General features: G+C 38.1%; 1 protein-coding gene across 9 annotated transcripts in view; it reads right to left on the bottom strand.

Moving 5' to 3' along the window:
* The window catches only part of RAPH1 (Ras association (RalGDS/AF-6) and pleckstrin homology domains 1), a 236,082-nt gene that overhangs the window by 100,204 nt on the left and 123,619 nt on the right, over positions 1-12,259 (bottom strand). For 5 of the 9 annotated variants that reach the window (XM_089670643.1, XM_089670628.1, XM_089670647.1 and 2 more), the window contains 3 exons: positions 3,888-4,007; positions 2,538-2,657; positions 1,615-1,720 (listed from right to left, as the gene is read on the bottom strand). In XM_089670643.1, coding sequence (XP_089526769.1) covers positions 1,615-1,720; positions 2,538-2,657; positions 3,888-4,007 — 346 coding nt within the window. Of the gene's footprint in view, positions 1-1,614; positions 1,721-2,537; positions 2,658-3,887; positions 4,008-10,966; positions 10,983-12,259 lie in introns of those variants that run through there. The other 4 variants (XM_089670660.1, XM_089670671.1, XM_089670653.1 and 1 more) reach the window with 2 other exon arrangements.

The raw sequence follows: 12,259 nt of genomic DNA on the forward strand, positions 1-12,259 counted from the left end.
TAAGGTTAAAAAAGGTTACATTACCAAAGTAACGCGTGTTAAGAGCAAAACAGAAATATATTCATGGTTCTTCCTTTACAATTTTTATTTCCATAATATGACCACATAGCAACCATGAAACTGTAGCGGAACAAACATGTGCACAGTCTAACTCCAGTACCTGACAAGTCTGACATGGTAAGGCAGGGTAGGGAAACATTCAGCTTCCTAAACTGTATTTACTATCTTTGTTCCCCTATGATTGCACATGTACTTTAAGTATTCATTGTACCCCATAGCAAATGCAATGGACAGAGCAATGAACAAACTAGAAAACAGACCAGACAACATCTTAATAGGAGTATAGCCAAAGCGGTTTTGGTTACCCTTCTCATGTAGGTCACAGGAGTTCAGTTTGTTCTGCAATCCTGTGATCCACTTTCGGCTGACAGTGGGCTAAAGTCTGCTGTCGGCTGATGTAACACACTGAAAAGATCCTGACTATATGGTTGGGATCCACCCAGAAGCCTTGACCAGCACCTGGCTTAGCCTCTCAGTAATCTGCTGGGAAGAAAAAAAAAAAAAAAAAGCAACAAAACAAGAATGGTTGGGAGTAATATTTATATTCATTGTTATCCTAGGCATCCAGTACACAGCTAAATGTACTTGGAGGCAGCAAAGTGTGACCAGTGGTCTAATATTACCAAATACAGTCACATTGAGTCATTACAGGATGTGAGTTGTCTCATCTCCTTTTACATCAATGAGTATTGTTTGTATAACACAGATTACTTCCTGCTAACATATTTGTAACATATTTTTAATCATCCTTCCGTCATTGTGACCTTGACACACAAAGTTTGTGAATGACTTTCCCAGGTGCTATAAAGAGCAAACAATTCAGCATAAAATGTAGCCTACAACTACAGACACAAGTATATCAAAATTTCCTCATTTTGAATTTACAGGTATACTCTAGGACCAGTCAAAGATTGAAAATAGCATTTTAATTGTCCCAGTGTACACTGTGAATTTGTTTAATGCCTCTAGCATCCATATTCATTTTCTTGACTTATCTCTTTCATCTGCCCTGCTAACAAAAATTCAATTGCTTCCAGTATTTTTTATCTACTGACTGGCCCTGAAAATGATCCTGTAAATATGCAGTCATGTGTTCCCTGATTTACGTACTGCCTCTTCTTTGAGCCTACTTTAGCCTAGCTCAACAGAATTGCAATGTTTCCTGGATTGCATGCATAACCAGTTCACTAAATATTATTGGTTGTCTCAAATAGTTTTTCAAGGGAATGTATAGTGTTCAAAAAAATATTTTCTTTTTTATTATATTTAAGACTAAAAATTTGAATTTTTTTAAACCAGAAAATGTGAAAATGCATATAAAATATCTAACATTTACCACTTGAAGCCAGCAAGCAATGCATTTTTGATAGTTCGTCATTTTACTACCATGATGAAAAAAAGGTTATAATTTGAACTCGTGATTTGTCAAATAAAGACCTATATACAACAATAATATAGAACACATAAAAAAAAAGGATTATAACCCTAAAAACAAATATTTAAATAAAAACTGATCATATAATAATCAATAATAATTAACAAGTAATCACTTACCATTTAGGTTGTACATAGAGAACCGGTATGAAAAATTTGCAAGATTAGTCTCTTGGCGCAGTGGGGATCTTTTAACTGGTTCTTCTGGCTTCTCTGTATCCAAGCTCTAGTTATTAAAAAAAAACAAAAAGCACAATCCTAAAACACAGACATACTAAGGCAACACCTGAAACAATTAAAAGTATAACTCTTATCTAGTAATAATGTCCATATTTTACATTTATGCAATGTGTAATCTTCATTTTTTAAAGTGAACTATAGACAAATTAAAAAAGTAACCATATGATGGAGACGGTCAACAACTTATTTAAAAAAAAAACCAAAAAAACATGTCCCTGGAAGACTACCTACTGTCTCTTATGTTGGAATACAATATCCCAGCGGGGGAAGATTCCTGCATCCACATTGCTGGATCTGTCACTCAAGGTATATACCCAGCTTAAGCTTGATAAGAGGGTGAGTACACTTTAGGTTGTTTTTGTTTAGTCCAAATCATATTTTATAATACAATCTCTTATTGTGACAGTACTTTGAGCACTGAAGACTGACTGCTAGTTTTACAAAAAAGGGAGGTTACTTGTAAAGTCCAAATTCAGCCACAATTTTTTTAGAAAGTATAAAACATCAATGTTTTTACTGCTGTGGACTTATCAGGTAGATTTCTCCCTACTTCTTGCCATGTTGACACATATTCTTGTTGAATGTAGGTGGATGAATCCATACTTGGAAAACAGACTGAAAAAAAAAAAAAAAGCCAATTGAAAAACCTATAAAACCAAACATTTGGTTGGAGTGCAGCCTTAACTTCCCTGGAGGTATTCCCGAGTGTAGCTTGGGGTAAAGTTTCAGCAGCACAAGCGGTAACCAAGAGCTACACTCGGGAATACCTTGCAGCATTGCTCCGGGATCTCTTCTGCACTTACATTGTCCTTCGCTCCCTCGATGTCCCTCCTGCAGTGTCCCTGGAAATGTCCTCCGGCCGATGCCGGCATCTGTCTTCCGGGTTCCGTTCCCTGCGACGTCGGGACGTACGGGGGACGGAACTGGCGGGAAATTTAAAAATGTCAAAAAGTGACATTCACTAAAATCACATAGTAAAACATTCCTGTATCAAACCATTTCACATACATGTTGTCCCTACTGCTTTGTCCTGTGCCCTGCCTGCATTTTGACTGTGCTTTCTACCTGGAAACTGAGAAACGTCCATGGCGTCCAAAAAGCGTCCCTTTATGTCAAAAGTGGTTTTAGACCAGCTAGAAAACAGCGATAGTAAATTAGAACTACTTGCAGAATTGAGTGATGATTTGTGGGGAAATTCGTCCTCAGACACTGAAAACGATTTTGCGACTTTGCTCAGTATGTGTGAACTTGGCGCTATATTTCACATTTCAGTGTTTTTGGTTTGATTATATTATTGAATTAAATTTATATTATTTTTTATGATTATTTATTAAATTATAATTTATGATTTCGTGTTTCAAATTTTAACATACCCGGGATGTTTACTAGACTCTTGTTCGGACAGATTTCAGTAAGTTATTCCTAAAAATTACAGGCCTACAAAAAAAAAAAAAATACATATTCCATGCAAAAAAATGTACCGCTTTGAGCACAGAAATACTGACATAATCAGACCGCTAGGGAGACTACTGTAAACAATGTATGCATGCACTGGATGCTAGTAAGTTCACTTTTGGGAATATTTTACCAAATAATACCTATATCAGCCAGCTGGGAAAGGATTGTAATCAAGTAAAAATTATTTGTATATCTGCCTGCCTGATACTCCCACACTTGAATTCCTGTGCAATGCACATGCAGTTCTGTGCGATGCAATTTCAGCCCATTAATGCTGAATGGGCTAAAATCACACCTCACCAAAAGTAGTGCATGCACTACTTTTTCAAACACACTGCGACCATATTGCATGGTACAAAAGTACTATGCAATCCGATGCAAACAAAAGCACTGCACTTGCAACCTGCATTTGAGGTGTTGTTAGCTTTTTACTGACACCTGCTGCAGATCGCAAATGGAGTGCGTTTTGCATGCAGTCTGAATCACACAGGAATGCACATCGTGCTCCGGAGAGAGCATGGTGTGAACTGGCTCTTAATAAATATTTTCAAAGATATCTATAATGTAACTGGAAACAAAATAACTTTAGCATCTTCTGCATTCAGGTAGAAATGGAGTCGTTTTCTAATGAGCTGTTCTACCTTTTCAAATAAGACAGGCAATATAAGACATTTCCCAGCAGTAAAAGTTCTCACCTGTGTAAGTTTGTCCAGTTCTCCCAGCCAGGCTCCAAACATCTTGTCCAGGTCCTGGTCTTCCTTATCGCTGTCTTCCTCTGCCCCATGGTCAAGTTCCTCATCTGATAGCTGCTCCATCTACAACCAGGGTAAAAAGGAAAAATTCAATATATGCATCATACAATCTTAACAAAATGTTAATCAAGATGAAACACCAAATAAATTGAATACATGTAATTCACAGTTATGCTTTCTTACAACAGAAGGTATTTAAATGGAATTCCATCACAAACCCTTTCTATTCCCCATTTACAGATAGTCAGTTGGGCCATGCAAATTAATCTTATATACCCCTGGACCAATAGTTCTTCCAGAAATTTGGTTTCTAGGATATATGCAAGCATGTAATAGAAACATTTATTTCACTTCTGTCTGGTTATACTTTCTCAGTGGCTTCCATTCCATAGAAATGATGGTTAGCATAAACTGCACTCATAATGGCAAACCAGACTGATACAGCTGCAAGCAAATGTGGAGAAAAACAAGTTGATAGGCTTTGGGCTGCTGTGTCAATTTATTTTTAGTGTTTGAGATCATTCACCGATTGGTCCATATGACCTGCAATTGACCTGCATTAAGTGGGTTTTGCATTTCCATAGTCTTGTAAGGGGATAAAAAAACCTTTTGACGTAATCAGAGCCCGCAGCCACACATCATTATAATGGATCAGAAAGCTTTACTCTAATTCATTATACTTTGCAGTGAATTACTGGAGGGTTTTTTGGATCATTTAAGTCCATCTCACCATAGGACCTTTTGCACACGGGAGTTTAAAAAAAAAAAAAAAAAAAAAAGGGACTTTTTTTTTTACTGATATAGATGCATTGTCTATGGAACCGTACATAGAACTGCATAAAGATAAGCAATAGATCGAGGAGTACAGTCATAAAACAAAAACTGAAAATTTTACGCTTGAGTGTAGCAGACTACAGGCGTATATACATTTAAGTTGCAATACTGGCAAAGAAGAATTTAAAGTTCCATTCACATGGTTTAAAAAAAAAAAAAATTAAAAAAAGTGCATTGACAACTGTTCATTTACAGATCTGAATGCGGCTGCATTGTTTTCAATGGACACATTCACACAGGTGTGTAAAAATGCACTGCCTTCAGATCCGTGACACAAAACTAAAAATCTGCATCTAAGTGTATACACATATACTATTAAAAGAAAAAAAAAAAAAAGAATGCATAATAAAAAATAGACCTATTTACTGATCATTAACTCAAAAACCTTTGTTCCTTGCCTTAATGATCAGTAAATTTTTAAAGGCTGTGTTACAGGTGTGTGAATGGGGCCTTACGCTTACAAACATATAAGCCAGGTCTTTATTGAACATTTTACTCAGGATCGTCTCATCACCAAGATCCTGAGTGTAAACCATCAATAAATTCTTACATTCGTGTGCAACTGGCCTAAATGTTTAAAAATAAACTAATGAAATTAACAAAATGATACATGGCTTCCACTCTAGAAACAAGCCTTTAAATTAGTTACAATGATATGGCATAAGCATAAATAGTGAACATTTCAATACATACAGTTTACTAGTAGCATTAAGACAAACTGTAAATCTAATGAAATGTGCTGAAGTGTCAAACCTTTACATTAAACCAAACCATTTCCTTTTTCTGAGGTTTCCGCTACAGGCTACTCAAACACCACAGATAACACAGACGTTTTGTGACCAACATATCTATTTCAGCAAACTATGTCACATGAAAGATCACTGAACCGCAACCCAAATTGAGGCTAGAGAAAGGAATAATTAATGTTTTTGTCTAACCTATTATAAAATGATGTAGCAGAATTTTCTTCTAACTACATTGTGTCACCAAAGAAAAAAATTAAATTTGCATTGTGCTTTTTTCCCCTTTTTGCTAATTTTTCTTAATAGAGAATAGTGTCCTGTAGCTATTGTCCTTAAACTTAACATTCCTAAAAGCTTCCAGAAATGGACAATAATCCAGTATTTTGGAGACATTTTCCAATTCTGTACAATTGGACTGGAATGTAAAGCAAACTTTATGCATGCACTTTCATTACATTTGACATTCATAGAAGTTGCTGACAAATTTTAACACAGTATTTCCTGAAGACACGATACGGGGAGGCAGTTTACTATATAACTATCAAAATTATTCTTTTGCCCTCAGATCTACATAACAGCAACACCATTAAAGTGTTACTAACACTTTAAAGAAAAAGAGCACACATAAGGTTTTTTATCTTCATTCATAGAATGCATGACGGTAAAAAAAACCTTCCGTCTTTACAACCACTTTAACATTAGTAGTTGGGTCTGCACACTATATAATGAAGAATCTGCTGCAGCCCTGAATTGTCCGTGTTTGCAAAGCTTTGTAGACTCATTGGCAAATAAATAATAAATGCTCATTCTTTTCCTGCAAATATATGTGCATTTATTATTTTTTGTAAAAGGTGGAGTTTGCCTTTAAACCTGCCATACATGGCTTACATTTCTGTCACTTCCTGCTGAATCAATCTGCAGGTGGCCCTGTAAACATCACCAGGCTCAGCAACAATTGATTTTTAAATCAATTTTTTGTTGAAGGCATCCAGTCACTGTTTAGATATTCTGACAGCCACGAATGCTATCTGTCAGAATACAATAGCCCTCGGTGGAGATTTCTCCATCTACGCTGTTTAGTGTGGATGGAGGAAGCTATTCTATTTCTCTTGCTCAGGTCATGGGCTTGAAAGAAGTTATATGTGTATGGATAGACTTGCCCAACATTATTTATATATATATGTAGAATAAAAACTGCTAGAAATAATTTAAATCCTATTCCAGCAAGTTAAAACAGACTACACTGGCAAGAGCCAAGCACAGTGTAAGCATCCTTGCATAATGTTTCCTTCTGCTGTGTAGTCAGGACTGTTAACTTCAAGAAAAGGCAGAGGCCTGCAATAACTTGGTATTTTTAACAAGCAGAATGCTGACCCAGCAAACTAAGATATGGACACTTGCTTGAATAAATGCACATCTATTTTATTTTGAAGTACAAGCAAGGAAGAACAAGCAACCACCCTAAACAATCAGATAGCCATTTGCATGACCTGAGAAAAAAGGGTTTAAAACTTTTCTATAAAAAGGTACCCAATTACAAAAACACTTGTTCAATACCTGGACAATTAATTTTGTTTAAATAAGTAAATCAGATAACAGTACACTATTCTCCAGAGACAACCAAATTAAGGTCCAGATAAGTGGTCGCAAACTGCGGCTCAGGGGCCGGATGTGCTCCTTTACCTGCTTCTATCCGGCCCTTGGGGGCACTATTCCTCCCACTGACATCAACAAGGGGGGCATAATTCCTGTCACTGATACTAACATTAAGACACTATTCCTTTTAGGGATGCACGGATACCATTTTTTTAGTCAGCGAGCACGAAAATCAATACTTTCGGTCATGTACTCGCCGATACAGAGTATCAATACTTTGCAATGCATTTTGCATTAATGGACACATCAGCTGACCAATCAGATGCCATCTAGCCCCAAACTGACATTGCTTCAAGGAGAGGAAAGTAAGTGGAGGGGATTTAAAAAACCCACCTCTTTCTCTCCTCTCCTACCACTGAACTCAGCATGGGATGTCTGCATGGACGTTTCCCACACGGTTCCTGTGTGAACTCAGGTTATGACAAGCCTGGGTTCACACAGGAGAAGTGGGGAAACCGCATGCAATTTGGACAGGAATCACATACTAATCTTTGCATCCATTAATGCAAATCACTCCACAAAGTATCGTTAAGCTATTGGGAGTATTTTCAAAAGTACGAGTACTCATGAAAATACTCAGAATTGGAACCGATACCAGTGCATCCCTAATTCCTACCAAGGACTATTCCTCTTACTGACACCAATAGCAGGGCACTATTCTTCCCATCAACACCAAAAATGAGACACTATTAGTTCCCCTGATGCTAACAATGGGGCAATATTCCTCCCACGAATATCAATGATGGGTCATTGTTTACTCCCGTTGACACCATTTTTTACTGTCACTGGCCACAGTCTAGCTCCTTCAAAGTTTTAAGGACAGTAAACTGGCCCTTTGTTTAGAAACCTTGGAAACCCCTAGACTAGATCTACAAGCCTCCAGTCACTGACCAATCATGCACAGTTTTATAAAACTTTCTATTTTCTATTATTTAAAGTACAGATTACCCCCCAATTTTTTTTTCTATGTGTCTGCTTACATATATGTATTTTATAAATCACAGTGTCTATCATTTTCATATACTTCTTCCATCTAAAGTACCTGATTGACTCTGCCAGTCACCTTTCTTCCTTGTTCTAAGCTGACCACACAAAGCACAGAAGCTGATCTGTGCTTGCATGGTCAGTTTTCATCCTTTGGCTGGTCATTCAGAGGTATAGGACACTGTGCAGACACATGGCATGTCTATATTGGGTAGTTTGTTCAGCCAACATGTCCCCTCATGTCCCCTGATCAATCAGTCTGCCTCTGGCGCAAATCCCCTTCCAACCATGCCTCTTGAACATGGAAGTCATGGACAGTTTCTAAATGAATAGGGAAAAAAACCCACTAAACTGAAATCAGTAAAAGAAAAAAAAAAAGTTCAGAATTCATTTTTCAGGAATGACTCCACATAATTACATTTTCTTATTTGTTTTTTTAATCGATTGTAGAAATTGCTCTCTGATGCAATGCAAATAAAATCCCAAAAAAATGAACAGGTCAGAGATTTATTGCCTGTGTGACCACACTGGGAAGCAAGAAATGAGAGGCAGCAGTTGTCACTGGGATAGAAAGGAACAGTATGCAATAAGAGTATTGCCAGATGTTCTAACCCTTCCCCACATGGTTTTCCTCAATGTCGGGGGTAGTGAATTAAAATTCAAGGTCCGGTCACTAAAATTTTCTTCTGGCCGAGGTCCGAATAGGGTGTGCCCATCAGTGTGCCTCCTTACATTAGGTGTCTCCATCAGAGTGCAACTTTACATCATGTATTCCCATCACATCAGGTGTGCCCATTAGACCGCCTCTTTACATCAGATATCCCAATCACACTGCCACCTTACATCAGGTATTCCTGTCAGAGTGCCCCCTTACACTCAAAGTACCCCTTTCTATAATTTTTTTTCCCATCAGAGTGCCGCTTTACATCATATTCCCCATCAAAGTGCGCCTTTTCATCACATGTGCCCATCAGAGTGCCCCTTTCCACAGTATGTGCCAATTTGTGCCCCTTCACATAAAATGGGCCCGTCAGAGTGCCCCTTAACATACAATGTGCTTATCAGAGTGCCCCTTAACATAATATGTGCCCTTCAGAGTGCCCCTTAACATAAAATAAGGGAACATTGGGAACATTTATATTAAGGGGCACTCTGATGGCCATGTTATGTTAAGGGACACTCTGATGGGCACATTCTATGTTGTGAGGATCAGAGTGTCCCATAACATTCAATGTGCCCATCAGAGTGCCCCTTTAAGGCTACACCCTACCTTGAAGACAGACAGGAGCTTGCCGGGATGCTTGCTGGATACCTGTTTACAGGCAGGGAGCGGGAGCCAGAGAGACAGTGAGCTGAAAGGGGCGGGGCACACACATGATGTTATATTACAGAGACGACCGTCCTGCTCAGCAGCAGATATGTACAATAACCACATCCTTTTCCTTTTTTACTAAAGAATCCAGGAACAGAAATTCAAAGGAATTTTTTCCAAATAATCCTATTCATGATGATCTGTGGCTTGTTGCAGCTTTTAGATCGCTTTTTGCGTTCCACCCTACAGCTACTTCCCAAATTGCCTCTTTGCTTACTTTTGCTATTAAGCAATGTTCCTGGTATCATAAATGAGTCCTGACGGAAACCTAAACAGAGGGTACATCTACATTTTTATCTTGGTTAGAGCTACAGAAAAATTAGTGTCAAAAGGCCTACAGTCCTGCAATGGTTATACGCTGAAAAATAACACAGCAAAATTAATTTGATTATATCCTGATGTTTATTTAGCAAAAAAAACTATAATAAACAGTAGTAGTGGTAAATTTGCAAGATTGCAGGCGTCTTCACGTGCACAGCACTAGGGTGGAGCCAATTTGATTGCAGCAGGCCTTTTCTTTCACATAACTCAGCAGTGAAGCCCATGTCTGAGCATACACAATATATAGACGTAAACTATGTGGCATTTATAGTTGTATAGCTCTCTACTGTATTAGTCTCTATAATATTTTGAAGTTCAGCACCCTTGAGGAATAACATTTACTCTGAAAAAGCTGTTAGTCATAAATCAAATATTCATCTGTAGCCCAACTCCATCAATCTTAAGCTTCAGGAGAGAAACCAAGTGTATTTTATGGCATTCTGTTGAGTGCATACCAAATTAAAGTAATATAATGCAATATATGTGTGATGCTTCAAAAGCACAACTTGCCCTCTTCAAGAATTTTTTCTTAAGCCAACAATAGAAAACGATCAGATGATGATATTTGTGTCCCAGATGAGCGCTAGTTGAACGTATTTTACCAGCAGAGTCTTTACATTGTAACATTAAATAAAATTAACAATTTAAAAGGGAAACAAATGCTTTAGGGGCCATTTTTATTGTAATTTCTATTAGCTTGTATGTCTTTTAATTTATACTGTTTTGTTAATGTAAATAAAATCTGTATTGTACAAATAAATGCTAAATAAAAGGTGCGACCACCCCCCCCCCCCCCCCCGGAAAAACAAAACAAAACAAAACAAAGATTTATTGATTTCCTAAGCCTTCTGCTTTTACACTGTCTCTTTCTAATTGAAACTATGTATGGGCCTGTCTGAACAACGCAGGCAGAGAGAGAAGGCAGAAGGGAGGCAAGTCACTATGACTCAGTTGTGTCTGTGTACGTGGAGCTCAAGCTACTGAGATTTGTCAAATGAGTTTTTTTTCTGTATAGCACGTAAAGACAAAGTGATAAACATGGGAAGTGACCCTGGTGCAGCATCTACTGCCTGAAAATCTAAAAATACTCATATGTAAAATGTCAAATTTACCTGAGAAAACGGAAACAGTGCTCTTAATATGCTTCTAGGCTGTCAGCATTAATGAAGACATATTCATGTGATAATCCAACCTTTGAGTATAATGAAGGGTTCCTATGAAAGCAATATGGATCGATGAATCACACCTCTAAAATTACCTGCAGTAAGCAGGAGGACTGATTAATAATTTCTTTCAAAAAGATCCTGGCAGAAAATTCTGTTTAAAGTATTCACCTTTTTAAAAAAATAATAAATGACCATTTTTTTGCAGGTTAAAAAAAATGTGCATTTTTATTTTATTTATTTTATTCGGAGCCTAAAAAGCATTGCACCCACGATAAGCAGATCGCTGGTGCCATGCAGGACTCCCTGCAGACCTGTCCTTGTATCTGTCTGTTTGTACCTTGTACAGGCAGGCAGTTACGCACCGACAGGAAGAGACAATCAACAGTGCCATGGTAGTTCATTGAGAACTACAAGCTGACAGCTGGTACAGTCAGTACTTGTAGTTTTCTATTCACAGAACTGTGAATGAATGATGTGGCCAGGCGGGTTGAAAACCAACACGGCCACATTTTTCTTTTTTAAATACAGGTATCACTTGCTTAACGAATTACCTGGTTAAATAATTTTCGCACTTACGACCGTTTTTTTTTTTTGGCTTGGACTATTGACCTGCCCTCGGACTTACAACCCGATTAAATTTCCTTTTCTCGGACTTACGACCCGCTGTTCGGACTTGCACTCTGCTGGGGGAGAAACTGATCTGAAGTGTGGCCTATGGTGGATCTTCTTGTGAAGTGGCAGCGCAGCCTATGGTGGCTTGTTTGTGGTCTAGGGTGTCTTTTTCGGCCTCTGGTGCCTTCTGTGCAGTCTATGGTGGCGTCTTTAGTTGCTTTTTCTACTCCCACATTTCTCGGTGAGTACTGTAATGTCTTCAGTATGTACTGTATGGACAGTACTGTACAGTATGTGCATGGTGTTACCTGCCATTCTTAGCCACCCTAGGCATTGCAATTTCTCTGATGTTCAGCCCAGGTGGTACCATACTTGCCAACTGTCCCTGATTTTCAGGGACAGTCCCACTTTTTACTCATCTGTCCCTGGCAGGCTGAGTGTCCCTGAAACTGCTTGAAACTGTCACCTCTACCCAGCCATGATCTGTTAAGAGTACAGTATGCAAGTCCATTCATAAGTAATTCAGGTAGTGCATTAAGATTTGAATTTATATGCAAATTTCTGCTTCCATTGATGGTCAGTGTAGAAATCCCCCTTCCAATGGTAGTCAGTGTAATATTCCCCCTT

Source organism: Staurois parvus, unplaced genomic scaffold (assembly GCF_062004578.1).
Source record: "Staurois parvus isolate SC_StPar_1 unplaced genomic scaffold, SC_StPar_1.0 ptg000011l, whole genome shotgun sequence".
In the NCBI taxonomy this organism is placed as follows: Eukaryota; Metazoa; Chordata; class Amphibia; order Anura; family Ranidae; genus Staurois; species Staurois parvus.